The 26,096-nt window shown below is 37.2% G+C and overlaps 1 protein-coding gene across 1 annotated transcript in view; it reads right to left on the minus strand.

The window, feature by feature from the left end:
- Positions 1–26,096, minus strand: part of Clbn (Nuclear export mediator factor NEMF homolog Clbn) — a 140,368-nt gene that overhangs the window by 97,553 nt on the left and 16,719 nt on the right. The window contains exons 3-8 of the mRNA XM_067137608.2: positions 25,600–25,802; positions 18,911–19,047; positions 18,263–18,426; positions 13,527–13,730; positions 6,679–6,965; positions 1,014–1,121 (exon numbers count right to left, since the gene is read on the minus strand). Of these exons, the coding sequence (XP_066993709.2) occupies positions 1,014–1,121; positions 6,679–6,965; positions 13,527–13,730; positions 18,263–18,426; positions 18,911–19,047; positions 25,600–25,802 (1,103 nt within the window). The remainder of the gene's footprint in view (positions 1–1,013; positions 1,122–6,678; positions 6,966–13,526; positions 13,731–18,262; positions 18,427–18,910; positions 19,048–25,599; positions 25,803–26,096) is intronic.

Here is a 26,096-nt window from a genome sequence, read left to right on the forward strand (position 1 = left end):
AGAAAATTTATGAACCAGACGAATGATATGCTAAAAAGACAAAAAGCAATGTTATCTAACTCCCCAGCCGCTTCCCGGCAATGTTCAGGCAGGCTGTTTCACTCGGGACGCAGAATTAATTCCATCTATCAAAGATGAGTGGAAGCAGAAGAGGCAAAGCACTATATTAAAACTACATACAGAAATAACTACATTTAAAATAATTGCTAGGATATCTTCTAACACGTTTAATTTACAAATTACAGTAGATAGCACAACATAAAGCCGTAAAGTGCACTAAAAAACACTAGTAATTGACAGTGCACATGGCTTAACACAGTAAGAATTAATACGAACAAAGACAATAATAATAATAATAATAATAATAATAATAATAATAATAATAATAATAATAATAATAATAATAATAATAATAATAATAATAATAATAATAATCATGTGTCATACATTCTGCAGATTCATGGGTTGTTAAATTGCTGACCAACTTCGCATTTCGCGGATTCCCTCGCCGAGTCCCTTGGTGCTCCACTGCTGTTCATTGCAACCAATGACTAGTTCCAAAGAACATTAGAAACATTGTAGAGAACTAGCACTCAAGTTCTCCCGGAGTCAGAACAATCCACCAACCATTGTAGCATGCAAGGTTCTCAAATACCTAGATCAATCCAGCTGGAGTGCAGGCAATTAGAAACAGTATTGTTTTGGAACAGAATGTTGCGGCGTACTGTTCATTTAACAGTTTTAAGTTCAGAAAAGTTCCAAAAAACTGTTGTATTATTTTCTGCCCATCTCTAAGGTCAAGAAGCTAGTGCAAGGGTATTTATCACATATTTGTTAAATTTCTGTACAGTTTCCATATATGTTCAATTCCAGCATTTGAAAAAATATGCTGTATACATATAACACTTACACCTGGTTTAAATAGGTAATGAACACCTACCAAACAGTGTATGAAAAATTTAAAAAAAAAAAAAAAAAAAGTTTTTCATGCACATAACAACACAGCTACTTACTTCCTAGCATTGGAGAATGCAGTGAGATCTAGATCAACATCTATCATCATAGGCTTTAGGGTATCAAAGCTGTCTTCATCTGAGGATGTATCACCAGCATATGGATCACTAGAAATAAAAACAAAATTCCTAAACAATTTTACACTCAAACTATCAATGAACACTTACAAATAAGCAAAACAAATGAGTATGGCACACACTATTTTCAAATACAACCATAAAAATCCTAACAACTACAGTATCACTAGTCACTACACATGACCAATGCATACAACTCATTATGGACCTTCATGCCTTTAAGCGTTCAGTCTGCAAGCCTCTGTGAATTTACTAACTGTAGTCATAATCCTCTATTTGCAACTACAGCTGTAACCTCATTTATTTCTATACCACTTATCTTTAAATCGTTAGAAACTGAATCTAACCATCGTCGCCTTGGTCTCCCTCTACTTCTCTTACCCTCCGTAACGAAATCCATTATTCTCCAAGGTAACCTATCCTCCTCTATTGACCTCTCGTGACCACTAACAGCCTTTATCTCCTCATTCAGAGTACCCTCCTGCCATTGTTCCCACCTGTTTGTACCAGCAATCATTCTCGCTACTTTCATGTGTTACATGTAACTTATAAGATATCCTGAGTCCACCCAGATTTCACTCCCGTAAAGCAAGGTTCGTATGAAAACACACCAATGTAAAGATAGTTTCGTCCAGGAGCTGACTTCCTTCTTACAGAACACAGCTGATAGAAAATGCAAGCTCAATGCATTAACTTTACTGCAGCTTGATTCAATCTCACTATATTACCATCCTGGGAGAACACACACCCTAATTACTTGAAATTATCTACCTGTTCCAGCTTTGTAAAACATTCAGTTCTGTTGGATTTCTTACCTACTAACATCACTTTCGTCTTGGAAAGGCTGATTTTCATATCACACTCTTTGCACCTATTTTTTAAGTTCCTGTTTCTTTTTTCTATGTACAATTCCCTGTCTGCATCAGCCCTTGTTTGGAGCCATTTCTGATAAGCCTTCTTTTTACATTTTTTACCCTTGGTACCCTACCATAAGCTTTCTCAAGATCTATGAAACATAAACATAACCGTCTATTCCTCTCGGATCATTTTTCAATTACCTGGCGCATACTGAAAATCTGATCCTGACAGTCCCTTCATAGTCTGAAACCACACTGGTTTTCATCCAACTTCCTTTCAACCACTGATCATACGTCGTTGCAAACGTAACCAGATTCTGCATCACTGACAATGTAAAACTTGATTCCATATTTGTTTGACTTATTCTTTATGTAAACACAGAACCCTACCTGGCCTCGGAAAGGACATATGCCCTCACCAACTGTCAAATTTTCAGTGGGATAGAAATTTTCTTTATATTTTCTAATAAAATGGTTATATATCAGTGTAATCTTATGCAGGGGATCATGGTTGGGTTGACCTTTTGGAACACAGGTTTGATCGTCATTCAAGTGTAAAAATGACAAAATCGCTCAAAATCTATCCCTAGATAGGAGTGACCTCGGGAAAGGAGCCTGAAGAATCGGCGATTTTGCCCAATAATCTGTCAATCTTTGGGTCTTAGAAAACTTGGTGTACAGGAGTACCTTATTAGGAAGATCCAAATGCTATATACTAATTGTAAAAGCTGTGTCAGAATTGGAGATGGTCACTCTGAATGGTTCAATACAACTAAAGGAGTACAACAGGGAAGTGCCTTATCACCTCTTCTATTCATAGCAGTTATGGATACCATTTTGAAGGAACTAAAAGGAAAGGTAATAAAGATCTTCAGGCTCTGGTGTTTGCAGATGATGTGGCAGTATGAGATGAAACAGAGAAGGGAGTGCAAAATAATCTGAATGCATGATGTAAGAAGTTTGATGATTATGGAATGAAACTGAACCCATCAAAAACAGTAGCACTGAAAATCAGCAGACATAATACAGAATGCTACATAAAAATACAGGACCACCAAGTTGAAGTAGTACACCAATTCAGTTATTTACGAAGTGTAATGGCTAGTAATAACAGAGCTGAGATAGAAATAACAAACAGAGTAACCAAAGGCTCTAACTTTTACAGTATTGTTAGACGCTTACTATGGGATGAGAAGGCCCCACAAAGAACAAAAATGACCCTGTACAAGTCATATTTCATTCCCATCCTTACATATTCTCTGGAAACCTGCATACTAACATCAAAGTATTGTAGTAGGATTCAAGCCTGTGAAGTGAAATTTCTTAGAACTGCCCTCCAAAAGACCCGACTTGATTATGTGAAAAATGATGAGATCCGATCTAACCTAGGTCTAAATTAATCGATGGAGGAAAGACTTAGGTCATCTAGACTTAAATGGTTTGGGCATGTTAAACGAATGAATAGCACAAGGTTACCATGTGCTTATTTGGAAAAGAGAATAACAGGTAGAAGACCAGCTGGAAGAACAAGAAGAAGATGGATGGACCAACTGAGGGAAGACGTGGAGAGAAGAGGATGGAACTGGGAATCTGTCTTGGACAACGAAATGTTTTTGAATAGGCAACTTTGGAAGACGCTCGTTTTCAAACACCCTACCCGGCTCGCTGGAAGGGCAAACCGATGATGATGATGAATCTGTGAACTTTGGCTTCACAACCAAACAAATGTGAATGATATTGCAAAGAAGTGATAAATCTCCCTCAATGTAACTGTAGTCCAGGAGCCAAAGAGAGATCTTTGCTTTATCTGTTCAATGCGATTTCTTTACTATTTTTACTGCATCGCTTGCATAATGATTTGTTTCTGATTTTATGTCCCTAAAAATATCTATGTTCAGATAATTACTAAAATATTCCCATGCATCACTGTTATTATCCAATGGAATTCTGACTCCACTTTTTTCTTGAAATACCGAGGAAGATTATCGGTATATGACCATCCATCATCAATAGCGGGTCTCTGATCTTCACGCTTCCTCCCTTTGTTTTGATGTTCTTCCCGCAGTTCGTAACTTGACGACGGGCTTGCATCGGGTTGCTGCAGGTTATCATCTGTACACAGGAAACAACCCAAATCATTAGGGACCTGGAATAAAACTATATTACAGAACCCACTTTGTACCTATTTGAAATTAGCTAAATAATAAGTGTACTTGCCTGAAGCATCAGAATCATCATGGTCACTTTGTATGAAATCGTCACCATTGTCCTCCATTTCAAAACCCGAACCTTCCATAAGAACATCAAATATGGATTCCATTGTCTAAAATTTGTGCGCTTGAATTAGACATAATAGCCACAAGAATGACACAAATAAGCCAAGCTCCTGAAACACACTCTCTTCCTGTCTGTACGCACATACTTTCCTGCTCGTTTCACAGCTGAGAGTGAGCGATGACGCAGCCACAGGCTGTGTCGGAACGCAGCTGTGTTATCAATGCTTTGAAAGAAGAGTTCTCGACTTCAGCTCATAACTAGTAAACTGTATGCTCACTAGAAGTATCAGACAGTGTCTTGGTGAAGTAAGAGCATGCTGGAACAGTGGCTTCTCTTCCTAGCCACAGTGAAAACATACACTCGTAGATTCTCTGAGCGCAGTCAGTAGCAGTGAAATCATGCGCCTGTAGAAACTACGGGCCGCGTCTCCAATGTGTTAAAATGCAAAGAAATATACCTTCATTGGACATCTCTTTTACCCTACCCATTCACACTCATTGTTGACATATGTCAATATGGAAAATCTCCAGAAAAAATGTGCTAATGAATCATAATACTCATTTGTTTGTCACAAACAACTGTCCTAATGAAATACTGTATTTACCCGAATAATCCCCGCCGTCGAATAATGCCTGCACCCTCATTTTAGGACGGCTCATTTTGAAAAAAAATTAAATGAACCAAAATTCCTTCCATAGAAAGAGTAACATAGGCATAAACAAACATTTCGTATCACTCTGCGAGGTCCACGTGGTCTTTACGCAAATATGAACATGTATATTTATGGACATAGCTGCTTTGCCTGAGATGATAAAAATGCATTATCACAGCTATGAAATATATTTTCCATGAAAATGAGCAAGTAGGCCTACTTACATGACAGGTATTTCATTAATCTGAACTTGCAATAGGCTCGATTCCCTGTAGATGGGAAGATTCGTTGTCTCTTGCATCACTAGAATCCTCTCCTAAATTACTTACAAGTTCATCACACTCCACGTCTAAAACACTTCTCACATGTGGTCTCTTTCTACTGGACAGTAACATGACCGGTGGTGGATAATTCTTTTCGTGCAATCTAAACACTTGAAATAGACACACTGGCAAAATCTGATATTAGTTTTGCAATACAGTAAAACCTCGTTAATTCAAAGTTTTGGTAATACAGAAATCGGACTTCCAATTATGTGATTTCGAATTAAGAGCCATTGTAATTTAGAAATGCCAACCCTCGCCAGTTTTCGCGGATTCTGCTTTTCCGCATACTGCCTGCTACATGATATTGTGGCGTTCCTTAAAATGCTGAATGCAAAAGAATTACGATTTCACTCTATTTTCAACGATGAAACACACTATAGACACAGCAAAGTGAGGGAAAGTGTGGAAAGCTACCCCTGCACGCTCCGGAAGAGCGTTCTATAGTGACGCAGAGAAATTTTGAATTTAAATTACTCTGTAAAATACGGTACTTTCTTTTTTAATGTAAAAAGTCAGCTTAGAATTAGAAGCCTGAATTGTTTTCCGTTTAAATATGACATATGGGGACAGTTTTCTTCCATCTACAGTTGCACAAAGCATAACGGTACACTCAGCATTGAAAACTAGGTGAGCCAGGAGTGTGTTAGCAACCTTGACGCAAATAAAACCCTCACCCCAATTTCGTGCCTCAAATTTAAAAAAAAAATATGCGGGGATTATTCGTGCAAATACGGTATATAGCAATATTCCACAGAAAAATAATTTGGGCAGATATGGGTTAAAACAAACTTGCCATTATAACCTGTACTCACAATAGTGAATAGTTTCTGTGGTTTCTTTTCTTCTTTACAGCAAAAACTATTTTGGATACCTTCTTCTGAGTTTTAGCTACCCAACAGTAGCCTGCTCCCTTTTTATAAATACAGTAGACATTATTATAAATATAAGCTATGGTTGGTACTGCCAAAAATGAACATGAACATTGGGAGAGTACCAGAGTACCAGACTATAAGGCTGAACAAAACGGATCATAATCACTTGACTGTATACCAGTGTAAGGCCGCATGGTCTAGGTGTAGCGAGCCTGTTTCTTACTTGGAAACCCCAGGTTTCATCCCAGCCTTTCAGGGATTTTTACCTGGACCTCTGGGTTGGTTCAAGGTACACTCAACCTATGTGAGAACAAGAGAACAACTATCCTGGTCTAGAAAGGCAAAATAATGGCAAAGATGATTGATCACGTTGAACATGCATAACTTTGCAGTGGTTGCCTGGTTGGCCAAGATTCATCAGGGCTGCTTTGTTTGTACCAGTACAAAATTGGAATTTAACTCCCCATCAAAATGCTTACTCTCCCCAACACACAACCATCCATACCATACTACAACCTCTACAGAAAATCAATCATGTGAAATGAAAACATCCCCAAAATGCAGGGATTCAAAGTTATAATGAACAGAGATATTTTTTCTTACCTCAACAAAAGTGAGATATGGTTAACTTCTAGTTTGAGGTTCTTAATACAAGATGCAATTGGATCTCCCCTGGCTTGGGCTTCCTTCACAATGTTCTGGATATCTGGCCAAGAGACCTGGTTTGCAAGTGCAGTCCGTACAGCCAGGATGGCAGCATCTACTAATGCCTGATTCCTAGTGATGAGCTCTGCTCGTTTCTTATCTTCTTCCTGTGTGCGAGTCAGTGCTTCTAGGCGCTGATGATGATCCTTTCTCACATTTTCAAGTTTTTTCATTGCTTCCTTTTCCTGTGAAAATTACCATCCAATACATTGCAAAAGAAAATGTTCAATAATTTAATGCTAAACCAAATACTTAACTCCTATTTAACTAGTGATGGCCTAAAAGACATTGAGTGCCTGAATTTTGCCCTTAGAGTAGTTCTAAAGTAGTTTTTTAACAATCTGTCAGAATCAAAATCTACTTATGCAGATTTCTCACATTTAAGTACTCCTATATTCAGTGCTGTGGTGTGTTCTCTGTTCCTTGTCTTGGAATTCTGACTGGTTTGTCCAATGTTAGTTTTGAGGACTTCCAAAGCATTTTAATTTGTAACCAATCAGGTAAATTATACGTTTCTAGGTTGAATTCTGTCGAAGGTTCCGGTTTATGAACTACCGTATTTACACGAATAATCCCCGCTGCCAAATAATCCCCACACCCTAATTTTAGGAAGGTTCATTTTGAAAAAAAATTAAATGAAATAAAATTACTTCCATTGAAAGAGTAACATAGGCACAAACAAACATTTCATATCACTCCACGAGGTCCACGTAGTCTTTACGGAAATATGAACTTGTAAATTTACGGATAAAGCTGTTTTGCCTGAACATATTTGAGAAATACATTCTCACTGCTATAAAATATATATGCCATGAAAATTATCAAGTAGGCCTAGGTATTTCATTAATCTGAACTTGCAGTAGGCTCGATTCCCTGTACATCGAAAGATTCGTTGTCTCTTGCATCACTAGTATCCTATCCTAAATTACTTACAAATTCGTTACACACCATATCTAAAACACTTTTCATACGCAGTCTTTTCTTTACGTAGATATCAACACGAACGGTGGTGAATAATTCTTTTTTCGTGCAGTTTAAACACACACACACACACACACACACACACACACACACCGGTGAACTGGGATGTTGGTTTTACGACATGGTAAAATCTTGTTAATTCAAAGTTGTTGGGACGCAAAAATCGGACTTTGAATTATGTGATTTCGAATTAACCGCCAACACGTGCTTCAGAAATACCAACCCTTGCTGCATCAAAAAATATTCTAAGATCTGTTATTGCATGCAATTAACATTGATTCACAGTTTAAACCTTTAAAATGTAATGGAAAAGAACCATTTCCAAAATGTATTCAAAAAGGTGCATTTACAGTATTCAAATAATGCACTCGGATAACTCACTGACAAACATAACCTCACGCAACAAAGGAAAAGTACTTTATTCATTGGATTACTGTACTCTATGCATTTTTAGATGCCTTTTATTTGCACGGAAAGTACCCGATGCCCTTAGAAATTAGTGGCTTATCGAACGTCCCTATGACAAGGGGAGGAAGTCTTTCCCTTCCGTCTGCATTGCAACACAGTACAGTGTCCTCATCTCCTTTTAAAAAGTCCGTTTGGGCTAGGCGTAAAAAAAAAGAATGCAGTTTCACTGGCATTGACAATACTGTTCGCTACGTACGACTGATTATAATTATGATCCATGCTTTTTCGCCAACTGTTGGCATTGCCAAAGAGAATTACCAGTGTTTGCGGATTCTGCTTCTTCGTACAATGCCTGTTATGTGATACTGTGGCGTTCCTTAAAATGCTGAATACAAAAGAACTACGAATTCACTCAAACTTAGCAGCTATGAAACAAACTGTCAACACATCAAAGTGAACGAAAGTGTGGAAAGCAACCCCTGCACATTCCGGAAGACATATTCTATTGTGACACGAAGAAATTTTGAATTTAAATTACTGCGTAAAATACTATTTTTTTTTGTACAGGCAGTTTTAAGTTAAAAGTCTGAATTGTTTTCCGTTTAAATACAACATATGGGGACAGTTTTCTTCCATCTGCAGTTACAGAAAACATAACTGTACACCGAATATCAAAAACTAGGTTGAGCCAGGAGCATGTTGCCAATACTGACGCAAATAAAATCTGCACACCAATTTAGTAGCTCAAAGTTTAAAAAAAGAAATATGCGGGGATTATTTGTGTAAACATGGTAAATGCCATCTTATACCCTATTTTTTCACTTTGTGAGCAAGTTTCCATGGGAGTGTATTGAAACATATTAGTGAAACATACATCCCTTTGCATTTTTTAATTTTTTTTTTTTTTTGCATGTGTTGTGTTTGTGTTCTTTATAGAAATCTGTAATCTGTAAGAGGGTCTGTGGTTGTGCCAAGGGCTTTACCCAAAGCTGTTCTGGTAATTGCGGGAATTGAGCCATTATTTCTAACTGGAATCGGTATAGCTGAATTGATTCTGTGTAAGCAAAACAAAGTATCACTTCTACCAGTTTTAAACACTGTTGTTGAGAGAAAGTGTCATTTTCTGCAGTCTGGCCATCCTAGATATTTCAAGAAACTTCTTTGCAATAATTGCTCACATTTTCATGACTGTATCATTTATACAGATGGCTTGTGCATACTTCATACTGATGGAATTCACAAAGTTGGATGTGCCTATCTAGTCTATCAGGATGGTGTTGAAATTTCTTCAGCCCAGTATAGGTTTTCAAATAGCTGCTCAGTTCTTCAGGCTGAACTTGAGCCATAAAGAATGCAGTGCTGTGGTGTAAAAATAACGACAAGAATGTGAAGATACTCAGTGATTCGCAAGCAGCGTTGAGCTCCATTAACAAGTACAATATGAATCCAATAGCTGCTAGTACAAGAAGAGAAGCTAACGAATGTCCTCACATCTGTGTGTCTTGGATTCGTGGTCATACAGGATTTGATGGAAATGAAAGAATAGATTCTTCAACAATATTAACCGCCACATCAAACATCGGAATTACATATGATGAACCTCCAGTGTCCTATGTTAAGCGAAAAATCAAGAAATATATTATACATCAATGGAACAACAGCTGGACATCTAGCTTGAAAGGATCTGTTACAAGAGAACTATTCTTCTCCAAAGTTAAAGATCGACTTCAGAGTAAATTATTAGTTCCTAACTTTGTCCTAATGCAATTTCTATTGGGACATGAAAGATTTAAATCTTACCTTGAGCGATTTAAAATCCAAATTACAGATGGATATTTATGCTTTTGTGGTTCTGCTCAGACAGTGGATCATCTACTTTTCTCCTGCCCCGTGTTTAGAATGAAAAGACTTATATTTGAGTACCACCAGAACAGTTGTGACCTTGTATTTTCAAAACCATTGCGTGATATTTTCAAGAAACCTTGCTGTTATAAGCAATTCTTAACATTCATTCAGCACATCTTTAACAAATTGAACTCTTAATCTTTCGTTTTGAAATATTTTAAGATTATAAACTACAGCCCTAATTAATGTACTCTTGTGAAATAGGGCTCCATAGTGTACTGGATATTAAATAATAATAATAATAATAATAATAATAATAATAATAATAATAATAATAATAATAATAATAATAATGATAATACCACAGCCTGTTTCCAGTCCTGTGACCGGGTCAGGAATGGAATGAATGAAGCCCCCATCTGGTGGTGAGGACGGGAATTGTGCCTGCTGCTGAAGCCTGTTGTACTCCTCTGGGGCAATGATTAATGAATGACAGATGGAATGAAATGATAATGGAGTGTTTCTGGAATGAAAGATGACAGGGAAAAACCGTAGTACCCGGAGAGAAACCTGTCCCACCTCCACTTTGTCCAGCACAAATCTCACATGGAGTGACCGGGATTTGAAACACGGAACCCAGCGGTGAGAGGCCAGTGTGCTGCCACCTGAGCCACGGAGGCTCCTTTATGATGATGATGATGATGATGATGATGATGATGATGATGATAATTCCCGTCTTAGTCTAGTTTCATTTCTATAACTTCAGTCTTTCCAACCAGAGTCTATACGCTGCTGACACAGCGGTTGTACATTGCTTGAATCATTTCTACAGTTTGTGTACTCAGTCTCTTTTTGACCATGGTTTCCAAAACCACCTCTTTGGGGACATTATTATTATTATTATTATTATTATTATTATTATTATTATTATTATTATTATTATTATTATTATTATTATTGATACTTCCAAAAATTTCTTCATAGGCTAGGGCTAGCAACTAGTCCGGTGTGCATATACTGCAGTGATATCGATGACGTATCACATACTTTCTTTGTGTGTGTTCATTGGCTGCCACAAAGAAGATGCTTAGAAGTTATGCACGGAGAATTGACGCCAGAAGGGATCGTGTCAGTAATGCTACAAAGATGAGAATCTTGGGACCAGGTGGCAGTCTACGTAGAAAATATTCTGCGTCAGAAGAAGAAGGACCTGGACGATTACGACAGACAGTAAAGCAGAAGAAGGAAGATGAAGCACAAGATGCATTAAGCACGACATCCGCCCTGAAGTAATGCAAGAGCGGTTTCCGGGGCGGAGATAAACGTCGTGGGAAAAGGGAGTGTGGTTTTTAGTGGGTAAGAATCTCCACACACTTGTTGAGTGCGGACCCTCACAAGCGTCTTATGAAAACTTTTCCACACTCCCTCGCAAAAAAAAAAAATTATTATTATTATTATTATTATTATTATTATTATTATTATTATTATTAATATGCTTTTGTGGTTCTGCTCAGACAGTGGATCATCTACTTTTCTCCTGCCCCATGTTTAGAATGAAAAGACTTATATTTGAGTACCACCTGAACAGTTGTGATCTTGTATTTTCTCAACCATTGCATGATATTTTCAAGAAGCCTTGTTGTTATAAGCAATTCTTAACATTAAGTCAGGATATCTTTAACAAACTGAACTAATCTCCATGTCCAACCTTGTATTCTGAATGAATTCACTCCCTAGGTACTTGAAACTGTCAACAATTTCAAGACTTTGACCACCAATTTTCACAATGACTTTCCCCCTTTTTTTTTTTTCCCCTCTTAATATCATCATGGTCTTGCTTTTCTCTGTGTTGATTTCCATACCATACTTTTAAATTTTCACATTCAGTGCATGAAGTTGTTCTTGTACTTCTTTGTTGTTCATTCCCCAGACCACAATATCATTAGCAAATAGTATAACTTCACCTCCCTATTCCCATATGCTTCCTTTGTCTCCTTTACAATTTCATCCATAACCATTAAAAAAAAAAAGAGGTGACAGCACATTCCTGTCTTAGTCTAGTTTCATTTCTATACCATTCCGTCTTTCCAACCAGAGTCTGTATGCTGCTGACACAGTGATTGTACATTGCTTGCATCATTTCTACATTTTGTGTACCCAGTCTCTTTTTGACCATGGTTTCCCAAACCACCTCCTTGGGAACACTACCATATGTCTTTGTTAGATTTATGAATGTCATAACCAGATCCTTTACATATTCCTAATTCTTGTCCATCAATTGCCTCATGCTAAAAACTTGGTCCACTGTAGGTCATCTCCTAAAGCTACACTGTTCCTCTTGCAACTCGCCTTTTACCTTTCTACTCATTCTCCTCTCTAATATCCTTTCCAGTATTTTTATTATTATTAATAATAATAATATTGTTTTTATGTCCCTCTATCTACTTTGATGGTTTTCGGAGACACCAAGGTGCGGGAATTTTGTTCTGCAAGAGTTATTCTACATGCCAGTAAATCTAACAACATGAGGCTGACATATTTTGAGCACCTTCAAATACCATCGGACTGAGCTAGGATCGAACCTGCCAGGTTGGGGTTAGAAAGCCAGTGCCTCAATTGTCTGAGCCACTCAACACAGATTCAGTATTTTTGCCACTTGTGATAGGAGTGAGATTTCTCTACAGTTACCACACACATTTTTGTGCATGCATGGAGGTGCTGAATGATTATCATAGTCATCTACAATTTCTGATTCGGACAAAGAAATATAATTTGAATAATTACTATTCTGTGATATCGTCAGCTAAATGAATTCTCTTTGCCATGTCATACATGATAAATAACAAGGCCTAACCTAACAGAACTATATCTAACACCTCACTAACACTATGCACCTAATTCCATAATAAAACTATTAAAATAATGAACTAACAAGTAAACTAAATATATTGCCAATGATACTGCTTACTATATAACCACCAAATGAAAACAAAGAGAAATGCACGCAAGTTTGCTACCAACCACAGTGTAAACAAGTCACGAAACTCCAGTGAGCACATTTCAGGCTCTAAGAATATCTATAGATAAGGATAGTTGGCAGTTCCCATGGAGTATAACATGAGTTAAAACTGTACTCTTGTTATTCCATGCAAAATGCTACTATCCGGCACGTCAATACCAAAATAATAGTAATAAAGACTGGTAATGTTGGATCGTTACCATGACAGTATTCGCAGGAACCGTGGATACTGATGGATCGTTACCTTGAAAGCGAACGGGTAAAATATGTATTCCTTATTCTTCGTGTGTTTCATTAATAAATTTCAATTTTTTAAATGCCTGTTTCTGATTTCTCAAGGGGCGGCTCAGCTTATGATCAAATAAATAGCATAATATTACCTTAATACTTAAGATATAATTAATATATTAATATAATTAAGATATAAAAATCATATTCGTACTTGTACACAGTTCAATAGTGAACATATGAAGTGACTTTTATTAAACATTACCTGTTGCAGTGCCTTCAAATCAATTTTCTGGCTTTCCAGAGTGGAAAAGAATTCATCAACAGCAACATCAAAAGTTTGGAATTCCTTAAAAGGTTGCTGGGAATGTTGCTGAAATATGATTGGATGAAATTCTTGGTTGGTAAAGAAATCTTCTTCTCCACCCTCTGCTAATGGCCTCTTCTCCTTCTTCTGAATTATAAAGCCCTATTTGATAAAGGCAATTTAATTAGTACAGTATGTTTTCAACAATAAAAATATTTCAGTTTCATACATCAGATGGTTCCAACAGGCTGTCACACATGGTTATACATCTTAAGCCTACAAATAATATATTTTTATAGATTTTTTTATTGCTGAGAAGATGAATATGTCCAGAGATGTGTCAAACATACCTTACATTAACATAAATTCTAAAAATATCAATTACACTGGAAGGATTTTGCAACCTCAGAAAATTCATCTGCTTCATATAGACATACACAGTGAAACCTCATTAAGACGTTTTTGTAGGGGACAAGGAAAAAGAATGTGTTAAGCGAGAAAATGTACTAAAGAATATACAAATAAAAACTATCCAACAGTGATTTTTTCTGACATGAGAGCATTTTAAGTTATGTATGCGTGGTTTATATGGACGAAACTATTCACAAATTTGTGTGACGTCATTGGAGCTGCAATAAGGCTTGTACCTGCTACCAAGCGGAATTGTTGTTGTTGTTCTCTGACAAATTACGTTGCGAGATGAAGTTTCTTCACTTTGTCTCAAAAAGCCAGGGGGTGTCTAATACGTGAGGGGGTCTAATACACAAGTAAATACGGTATTAACTTGCAAATTTGCAAATTTTGTTCATCAAGATCAAGAAAGGTAACCCAATGCCAAACATGTAAACATGTCCTGGGAAAGTTTCTTATTTTACAAGAACAAAGGTGACTCAAACTGCGGAATCTACAGAGGCAATAAACTCGTGCCACATACTCTAAAGATTTTGGAACGAGTAATCACAAATTGTGTGAGAAAGTCAGATGAAGATACATGCTAACTGGTGTAGATCTGTACAGGGAAAGTCCAACGTAGATGCAATTCAAGTCATGAGGATTCCGATGAAAAAATACAAGAGATGAAAAAAAAAAAAGATCCACACCTAGTTTTCATCGATCTTGAGAAGACATTTGATAGAATACCAAAAGATCTGATTTTGGCAGCATTATGAACTCATGGCATTCCAGAATCGTTTGTGAAACTAAAGGGGATGTAGGCTTACAAGTATGCAAAAACCCACGTAAGTTGTGCTACAGGTATATCAAAACCTTTTATAGTCAAAGATGATGCCCACCAGGGCAAAGTTCTCAGCCCCCTCCTTTTCATCATTTACATGAACTTCCTGACATTGGAAATCACGAATGCACTTCTTGAGAAATTACTGTTTGCTGATGATGTGGTACTGTTTCAGAAGATTCTTGAAAAATGGTGAAAAGTGCTTCAAGACAATGATAAAGTGAGCCGCTACAAGACTGAGCACCTTCACTGCAATTTTAAGATCCTGTGGCTTCAATGCCAGATATTTTGCTTGACTTCCAACTACTCTTGAAATTTAGCAGTTTTAGATATCTTGCTCTGCATTGGCAAAAATGGGTGAATGTGATGAGGATGTAAATCACAGGATCATTGTAGGCTGTGTTCTGAGATAAGAGGATGCCGCTGAAGCTTACTGACTTACGTTTTGAAATGCTGGACATTCTAAGAACACCACAAGTGTCTTATACATACCAAGAAGATGAAGATGCTCAGAATGTCAGGAGTTCTGAAGAAAGAACACATCCAAAATCAGTACATTAGAAGTACGTTACACATGAAGGAGACAGTCATGGAGAAGATTCAGCATGAGTGGGTGACATAATTCAAGAAAGTGGATGAACAGGACAAAAGCTTTGTAGCCAAAAGCACCCTTGACCTTCAGCTACACAGGGTAAGATGTCAAGGAAACACTCGTGGAGAATGTTCAGCATGAGTGTGAAGATACATGCTAACTGGTGAATGAACAGGAAAACAGCTATGTAGCCAAATGAGCCCTTGACCTTCAGCTACCTGGGGTATGAAGAGAAGGAAGGGAAACACAAGCAGCTGCCAACAACAAAGTGCAACTGCGTTTTGCTAACTCTGAAGGATCTGCAGCAGCTTGACAACAAGGATGTCATCAATGAAGTACATTGATGACAAAGTGAGGAAAAAGAAGATATTTGTTCCAAATTTCCTAAAATCAATCATAACTAAGCTGCATTTGGAGCTGTCACCCAAGTGGCAGATTCCCTATCAATTGTTTACCTAGACCTTCCTTAAATTATTTCAAAGAACTTGGAAACTTATTGAACATTTCCTTCTAATATACAGAGAGACAGTAGCAGAACCTGATAGATCTGGCCTTAAATAATGAAAAAGTATTAAATTAATTTGCTGAAGTTATCCTCAGATTGCTACCATTTCCTGAGAAATACCGACGATCATCTATATACTCTTATGTTCATTGTTTCTTAAAAACCAGCTTGCCATAACATTTTCCATCCAATATAACAATGATTCTAAATGTGATTTTTTGTTTGTTTGTTTGCAAAATGAACATTTTACCCAGCCAAATGATGACTTGCCCAAAGTCCTGTTACATAGGCTAGTCTGAATAAGTGTGCACATTGGTACGATAAGTTGTTAATACAAATGACTTCTCCTCTAACTGCTTTACATAACCCATGCAATATATTCTGTGTGATTATCCCAACTTAAGCAAATTTCTTGCCATTTTTATAACTGCTAGGTCCTTATGAACTTAAACAATCAATGCATTATTATTTTGTGGAGCACAAACAGTTACTGCAAAGTCATCTGCAAAGCTCGCAGTTTTTAAGATTACAGTGTAAATCATTAATTTGAATTTCAACAGTATTGGTCCAAGTACAGTGAAACTTTGTTAAGACGTTTCTGCAAGGGACAAGGAAAAATGAACGTGTTAAGCGAGAACACGTACTACTGAATACATGAATAAAAACTATCCAACACAGATATGGAAACACTAGATATGATTTTTCCGATATAAGGGGATTTTATGTCGTATATCCACGGGTACAGTGAAACTCTATGAGAAGAGAGTATTAAATGAGGTGAAAAAACACGAGAACAAATATGAGAACTTATTCCTCTGGGGCTTATAACATAACAACAGTGCAATGAAAAATGTTAAACATCAAACAACAAATATAACATCATTTGAAGAGGGCCCATGAAAAGTACTATTGCAGATCACACTCTTTCTAAAACAAATGTTACAGTATGCCTTTTATTTCGGGCTAGTGGGTTATTATACATTATTTTTCTGGTCACACACTTAGACAATGAATTGGAGGTTATACACAGCCATGTGCAACTGCAACATAATGACTCTGGCCGCCATTTCGAATCGAACTAAAATTCGATCGACCAAGATCTATTCAAAACTGGAAGGTGTGAGTTTTGACATTCCGCCAACTCTGCGTGCTTAAAGATGTAGATGCCAGTCGACTTGCCGACAAACTTTAATTTTGTCTTCATGAGTAAGGAACCTCATGACTTTTTCCGTATCCATAATTAGGCTATCACAAGACACATATGCACCACGCTGGTCAACTTCACACAATTATGTTCCAGATGTAGGCTATCGCGCAACAAATATATGCTACCCATCACTGTACAACTAAACATGAAATACATTTCTAACTTCTGAATGGAATGCGAAATACAAGCACAAAAAGGCTCATTGTGTTATTCTGAAGTTTTGCTGCTAACTGGCAAGCAAAACTGAGCATTTTTGAGGCTAATGGCTTGCTCCCCGAAGGTGCAATTTATCCTGTGAAGTTCAAGAATTCAAGGCCTTTACCAGTAATCACGCAAATGCGGCGAGGGCTCTTACCCAAGTTGGAAATCACGTTCCTTCCACAAGGGATGACAAATAACATTTTCAGGGCTCGGAAAATTGTGATCTTACTAAGCGGTAATAGTGAAAATTTGTGACATAATAAGAGAGGTATTTTTTATATAAATTTAATACAACGAGAAGTGGGACTTTGAGTATGACGTGCTAAGTGGGAAAACGTGTACTCACTGTGCAACAAGTTCTGGCTTCAAGAAAAATACCGTTATAATACAATCACTGATATTAATTATTTAAGTAAGATTTAATTCAATTTATTGCTTAATGTTTTTCATCAAATTCATTCCTAACATGGTTTTGTTTTGTCCTATAGAAGTTCTGCAAGAAAAATACCGTTATAATACAATCACTGATATCAATTATTTAAGTAAGATTTAATTCAATTTACTGCTTAACGTTTTTCATCGATTCATTCCTAACATGGTTTTGCTTTGTCCTATAGAAGTTCTGTTATCATGCCAATAAATCTACCAACATGAGGCTGACTTAATTCAGCACCTTCAAACACCACTAGACTGAGCCAGGATTGACCCTACCAACTTGGATTCAGAAAGTCATTAGAGCCATTAGAGAACACTCACAACTCAACTCATCTACTTTATTAACTAAAACCTTTTCTAAAAGGTCTTGGAACCAGAGGCAAACAAATTCAGTTGAAAAGCAGGACTATGGCACCAACTATGTATAATTCTTGATTACAGACTGAATTGTATTTGATATAAGTATATATGCTAGTAAAAAATAGAATGAAAGAGATATACTGAGATTACTAATGCATACCTTTGATGGTGTTTTCATGGCTATGTCAATTAGTTGCTCTGCTTCTTGTAAGGCAGATGAAAGTTTGGTGGTATCTTCATCAATACTGAAACCTTTTCCAAGTTTACAGTTGGCAGCAAACCCAGCCTTCAGTAAAACATGTTCAATGACAGCAGGACCATATTCTGCAAGCAATATATAAATAAGAATATTAAAAACAGTCATTAGAAAAAAAATGAAAAGTATCAAGGTGCCATTTGGTACATAGAAATTCTGTTACAATGCCAGTTTTAAAAACAGTAATTTATAAATTTTCAGGTTCTTTATCTTAAGTTCTAGTTGAAAAAAAAAAAAAGAAAAAAAAAAAGAGAGAGAGAGAGAAAAAAAATTGTTTACGAGAGAAACATTTCTTTGAAGACTTCTATAGCATTTCAGCATATTTCCAGTTTACTCCATATCACTGACACCCTTATAGGCAAATGAAAAACAAATTCTCTGAATGTAACAATGAAGCACCCATTACAAGATCTCTACATTACTGAAGTTTACATTTCTATGAATGGTCCTATTGTAACTAACAATTTTAAATATATAATGTATTTTGTATCCATTTTATTGTGTTTTTTATTACATACAGATGCTAATTAAATATTACAGTTGAATACTGACCAAGGTGAGGAGTAAGAATTTTCTTCAAAGTATCTCCAACCTTGGCTCCTTCAAATATAGAACGTAGTTTCTCTTCCGAAGGTGGGCCTTCTCGTGGATGTGCTCTGTCAAGGGGATATTTTTCTCTGACAGCAAACCTATACAACAACCAATAACTTTTAAAGAGTTGAAGATAGAAAAATGAATACTGGTGTACTATGCACACTATATTTCCAAAATTTATCCAATCACTTATTTTTTATTAAAACACAGTCCAATCATACAAAATACAGAAGAAAAACATAAAAGAAATTTGAGGATGGAATCCACTTTTACATCTTATATTCTGCCAAGATTAATCCAAAGAATTTTGGGACCAAGAGGATGACAACAAGGCTTTTCATGAAAATAAAAAGTTGAGACAAATCTACCTAGATACTTTGAAACACAAAATGCACTTTACAAAGCATCAATATCTGTTCTATACTCTTAAAAGAACATTAGTTAGACAAGTAAACTTAGATTATTAAGTAGTTCTCAGAGTGTCAATGTTTACGATGTGAATGTGCCTGTCAGTACAATCATACACCACATTAGCAAACAATACTAAGATGTGTTCACATGAATCGTATTCCTACTCTGACAAATCCTATAAAACAGTAGTTTGTAGTGCATGCAGAAAAGCAAAACACCAAACAAAATGTTTACTTTACATGTGCGTTACAAAAGGTTTCAGAGTAGAATCTGACACCATGTGATGCAAACTTCCTTCCTATCAGACACATGAGCAAAATACACTACAGGATAGGATAGGACAGTAGGGAAGTTATAAGAGAAACCTGTCTCATTCAATATCAACCTAAATATACATAGCTTGACATTTTAACACCTAGAAAAAAATATTCTCAAATACTGTAGATGAGGTATATAAAATCCTGCATTTTTATTAGTGGCAACACATACAATACACACATTTAAAGAAATCTCAACATTTCTAAATAGTAGCAACTACAGTACACAGTTCTGATGCAGTGATCAATATTAGGGAGAGGAACAGAGAACTAAACTTTCAGACTTTTAGTAGAATACCTATATTTTTGAGATAATTGCATCACCTTACTATCATAGAAAACACAGAAAAACAAAAGAAAAGAAATCTGAGGATGGAACTTGCCCAGAATTAAAGAACTTAACATAAACAGTTTCTGTGGGTAATAAATCAGCATTTTATCTCCTACCTAAAAGAAAAACAAAAACCTGAAGAATTACTTGCAGGCTTTCATCAAATTTGAAAGTGAGCATAATCTCCATGTCCCTGCCCTTGTCAAAGATACATATGGTATGAGATAAAGAACATTTTCACTGGATAACGGCTGTGATGAGTAGATACAGTTGATCACAAAGACACCGTCCACTAGTGTTTTGTGCTATTTTTAGACCTTTATTAATAGAAAAATTAAATATAGGAACAATCTTGGCATAAATTGAAATGGGACACATGTAATAAATAACATAAAATCATTTTCTTACTTGAAAACTTAACAAAAACAACATAAACAATAATATTTAAAGAAACACACCCAATATCGCAGCCACAAAAGTATTGGTGCCAGTCACTTATCTTTCCCTTAGACTGCCCCCATGTAAATATGTTAAGTTAACCTTTGTAAGGCATACCCTAACATTTTGAAGCTGTTATCCTTCACAATTGGTAATTTACAGCCAACGGCTGATATGTTGGTATCCATATTATCACTGAACATTGGTGATTGAAAACCAATGTAAACAAAACAGAGATAAGTACCTTTCATCTAGACAACAGGAGAGCCCATTACATCCCACAAGTTCAATTCAGAGGCCAACAGCTAAAATACTGTGCTAATCCAAAATACTTGGGTATTGTGCTGGATCGCTCTGTGACGTATAAAGAACACCTCTGCAGAACAGCAGCAAAGGTTAAAACACGTAACAACATCCTTCACAAACTCAGTGGCACTAGTTGGGGAGCAAATGCTAATGTCCTATGAACAACAGCTCTTGCCCTAGTATACCCAGTTGCAGAATATTGCAGCCCTGTTTGGATCAACAGCGCACACACAGGAAAAGTTGATGTCCAGCTGAATGATACCATGAGGACAGTGTCGGGCACACTAAAATCCACACCACTTAAATGGCTGCCAGTATTAACTAACATCCATCCTCCTCACCTTCGAAGACTAACACTGCTCTGAAGAAGGAATGGTTAAAATGTACTGCAAAATATACTCTTGCTGATTCATCAGGACTGCAACCCTCAGAAGCATGGGAGAAAAATCTCGACATCCATCATGGCAACTAGGAAAGAGGCTGGTTGAGTCACAGTACAACATGAATAATGCCTGGAGGGAAGAGTGGGCTGCTTCAAACCCTGACCAGCTAGGGTTGATATCTGACACTTGTAGGAAACTTGCTGGGTTCAACTTGCCAAGAAGAATCTGGGCTTCGTTGAACAGAATGCGGACCGGTCTTGGAAGATGCAATTTCTGGCTCCACAAGTGGGGAAAAATTTCCAGCACTCATTGTGACTGCGGTGACGTGGCTCAGACACTCCACCATGTTGTAATGCTGTGCCCACTTTGGAGCTTCCAGGGAGGATACCACGAACTTCATGCGGCAAGTGAAGAGGCAGTGAATTGGCTAAATTCTCTGGACATTAAATTATAAGTTATATTACCATCAATTGATCCTTCGTCCGATTGTTGTTCTATCTACTTTAAGTGTATATATACAGGATGTCCCACCCAACTCTGCGACCCCAAATATCTCCGAAATGAAACAAAATATGAAAATTCCAATTGGCGAGGAACGTACCCATGTCAGGGGCTAACACAATGAGAAGGTGTGCACAATCCATAAAGATGAACAAGTAACACTTCCAACGCCAAGTTGAGTGTTTTTAAATGGGACATGTATGCTTGTTCTAGCAAAATGAAAACTACAGCAGCAATTGGTGATAACACACTTGGTTTCACGTTTTTAAACCTCATAGTTCTGAAATACGTGGCTGTTAGAGGATGGCAATGGCGCCACTGTTTCTGATGTAATGCAGTGCATGTACTTCTGTGCTCAGAGCAAGGGTTGCTTGCACTGGCCTGTAGCCTGCTGTAAACAAACCAATATCAGCTCGACACGTTCTAGCTTCAGTGTACTAGTGTCTCCTGATCTGGTCTGCTGTCATACTGTACCGTAATTCACGTACATTTTGGATACTGCTTTCCATATTGACACATTAAACCGTGTTTTCATGTGGCGTATAACAATCGCCGTCATCTAGTCGATATGCCGGCCTTCAGTAACGAAGAATACCTGGATATTATTTTAATTTACGGCGAATGTCACAGAAATGCAACCGCAGCTGTGGCATTGTACGCTGAACGCTACCCAGATCGACGGTGTCCTTCGCCTCGTAACATTGCTAACATCTGCATGAAACTCAGGGAAACAGGAAGCTGGATTCCCACAAAGCGACAACGTTCAAAGACAGCGACTGGCACTGGAAACGAAATTGCTGTTCTGGCTGCTGTAGCACACAATCCTCAGGTGAGTGTCTGACATATTGCACGAGGTTCTGGAATAAGCCGCAGTAGTGTGAGCAGAATTTTGCAAAGGCATCGGTTTCATCCGTTCCATATCTCACTGCACCAGGAACTGTACGGGACGGACTTTGAATCCTCCATTGTATTCTGTCGTTTTGCACTTCAGCAGTTGCAAGGTAATCCAGCATTCCTATGTAATACGTTGTTTTCGGACAAAGCTCCATTTACAAATCTTGGTCATGTGAATCTGCGGAACATGCACTACTGGTCCGAGCAAAATACCCACTGGATTCGCCAAGTTGCTCATCAACAAGGTGGAGTGTCAATGTTTGGTGCAGTATCATTGGTAACCGTATTTTAGGTCCCTATTTTTATCAGGGAACATTAAACGGACAGCGACATTCATCATCTGTGCAACACACTCTACCCCTCCTCATGGAGGATGTGGAATTGGAAACGCGTCTATCAATGTGGTTCCAGCATGATAGATGTCCCGCACATTCTGCACGAGTTTCCAGAGACGTTGTGGATGCGACGTTTTCAAATAGGTGGATAGGAGGGGGGGGGTCCTGTGCGCTGGCCACCTCAGTCCCCAGACTTGGCACCATTAGACTTATTTCTCTGGGGCACGGTGAAAGATAGAGTGTATCAAGAACCGCCAACGACAGTAGAGGATATGCAACATCGTATTACTGTGGCGTGTGCAGCAATATCTGTAGAAACACTGCAATCCGTGCAACACTCTCTTGCTACCAGATTCCAAAAGTATATTGATGCAAACGGAGGCCACTTCGAACATCTGTTGAAGTGACACGGTTTCATCGGACAAGACGCTACTGGTGATTTGTGGGTGCATTTTCCATGCCAGATGTATACTGCACAACAATAAAGTTTCTGAGGGCTATAGGCCACTAGTAAATGTGTTTAGAAAAGCAGAACCAAGTGTGTTATCACTAGCTGTAGCTCTAGTTGTCATTTTGCTAGATAAACATACATGTTCCATTTTTAAAAAAGTGCAACTTGGAGGTGTTATTTGTTTGCCTTTGTGGATTGTGCATGCCTTCTCATTGTGTGAACCCCTGACATGGGTACGTTCCTGGCCAACTGGAATTTTCATATTTTGTTTCATTTCGGAGATATTTGGAGTATTTGGGGTCGCAGAGTTGGGTGGGACACCTGTATATATATATAGTTACTCTGTACCCTCGTTATGCCATACGAAATAAATAAAATTGTTTTTCTCATTGACTATCCCTACTGTAATATGTCAACATTTATTTCTTAGTAATTACAATTTAAAGACAAATCAGGTACCTGATTTATGCCTTGAGGTAGTAATGTAACTGATGATGTCTTCAATGAAAGGTGAAACATGTCTCATATGGAAATAAAGATAAATTCCTAATTGTTTAATATTTTAATGTATTGAATAAGTGATATTATAAACTAATTAGCATCCTACATAACCTGGACTTATCTGTCTCCATTCTTCCATTATTCTATCCTTTAAAGTTTGCCTTGGTGTCACTGGCATTTGTCTCACTTTTCTCTTCAGTTCATCCCATAGATTTTCAATAGGGTTTAAGTCTGGACTCTGAGAAGGTGTATCCAAAACATTAGGGCAATTATACAGCGTCCATAGTCTCACAGTATCTGATTTATGTTTCAGGTCATTGTCTTGATATAATTTGCCTGAAAGCCCTAAATTTTAAGCATTTTCCAGTAATTTCTCTTTTAAAATATTCAGGTACTTACGCTTGTCCATTTTCCCTTCAATAAATGCTAATACACCCACCCCAGATGAATACATGGCGCCCCAAATCATGACATCTCCACCTCCGTGTTGAACTGTAGGTTGCAGATTCTTCAATTGAAGCTCTTCATTTAGTTTTCTCCAAACCATAGTTCTGCTTGAAGAGAAAATCTGCACTTGACTTTCATCTACAAAAATTACTTCATCCCACCAACCAACAAGTTTATTTATGTGCTGATTCACGAAGTCCCATCTTTTCTATTTCTCTCATTTACCATGGGTTTCTTGCTGCTCACTCTGCCATTATACCCTTCCCTTTCGATAATTCTCCGGACAGTTTCAGGATGAACTTCATTCCCATATTCCTGCCGCACTGTGGTATAATTACTTTTTTCCCCGGTAACTTTGGATTTTTCTTAATTTTTCTTATTACTCCAGTTTCCTCTCTTCTACTTTGCTTCCTTGGTCACTCTGTTCTAGGTTTGTCTTCAATTCTATCTTCTCTGTCAAATCTTTTTATAATATCACCTACAGTACTCTTTACTTATTTGTAACAATGCAGCAATATCTCTTTCACAACGCCCTTTAGCATGATGGAAAATAACAAGTTGTCTCTTTTCAAATTATGTATTTTTTCCTTTCTGCACCATCGTACAGTAAAATGTTTGTGTGTACAGAACAGGGACGAAGTACATAATGAGCTTTTCTGCCTACTACTACCCCCCACTTCCAACTGTTATTGTCTGCGCAACAAGTACCCGAATATTCACGTGCTGCATATTGTGGTGCCTTGTAACTAAACTTAAAACTGAACATAGTTAACTGCATTTTACGGTGACTTGTGTGTGCTACATTGTACATCAATATTCACATTACTAAATGGACTGGCAATTGCTTCTTTTGGGCTTCAAATATTGGAAGAGTACTTCAAATCAAAAAACAGAATAGGGTGGTCGAATACTTTTGTGATTTAGTGTATATCCAGGAAAGACTGGAAAGGTGTCAAGTAACTATTCTAGTACTAATGTAGTTCAAAGTATATTACAGTTTGAGACATCCACAGCTACATGTAGTGGTCATTCCCAGAAGCAATTTCTCTCATATCCTTCATGCTCATCTTAATAAAATTTATAGGGAAACCATTTCATTCTCAGACCCACCAATACATAACTGTACAAATATTCAGTAATGTCCTACACATTCAGCTACCAAGAGAAACATGTCAAGAAATCTATAAGAAGAAGCCGCCATTTACTTTTTCTTAGATATAATTCAATAACAAATGTATTTATTTTAAATAAGAATATCAAGGTAACAAAAATATTCCACTAAGAAAAAGAATGAAGTAACATCTTTAAGATTAAAACTATCAAGTAATATACCTTATCTTATCTCCTTCAGTATGTGGTCGCAGAATGTTAAGTATTGTATAGGTACAATCTGTGAGGACAATATTTCCACGATCGTAGAGCTCCAAAATGACGTGATAGGCAGCTTCTCCGGTTCCAAACTGTAAATCTACTATACGGTCCATGCCCAACTGACGGAGGCTCTCTAACCGCTTGTTGCGTAAGTGTTTTCGCATCTAAAATAAAATACATACACATTTATGTTTTCCATAGGTAATTAATAGACCTGGTAACAAAATTCTTTAATATTTTTCTATTGCCACTGATTTATTTATATCTGGGCACGTAAAAATAAGTATACATTCACCAACTATATATTCATATTGATTCCACTGAATAGAATGTACAACTAGCAAATGCCATCAAGGGAAACTAAGACATACCAAGGAAATGAAAAGTTCTATACTCAACCTATTATGTACTGGTACTGACATTTGCAGCAAATACAATGATAACAAGCTAAGATGAGA

The sequence above is a fragment of the Anabrus simplex genome, chromosome 1 (genome assembly GCF_040414725.1).
Source record: "Anabrus simplex isolate iqAnaSimp1 chromosome 1, ASM4041472v1, whole genome shotgun sequence".
Lineage (NCBI taxonomy): Eukaryota > Metazoa > Arthropoda > Insecta > Orthoptera > Tettigoniidae > Anabrus > Anabrus simplex.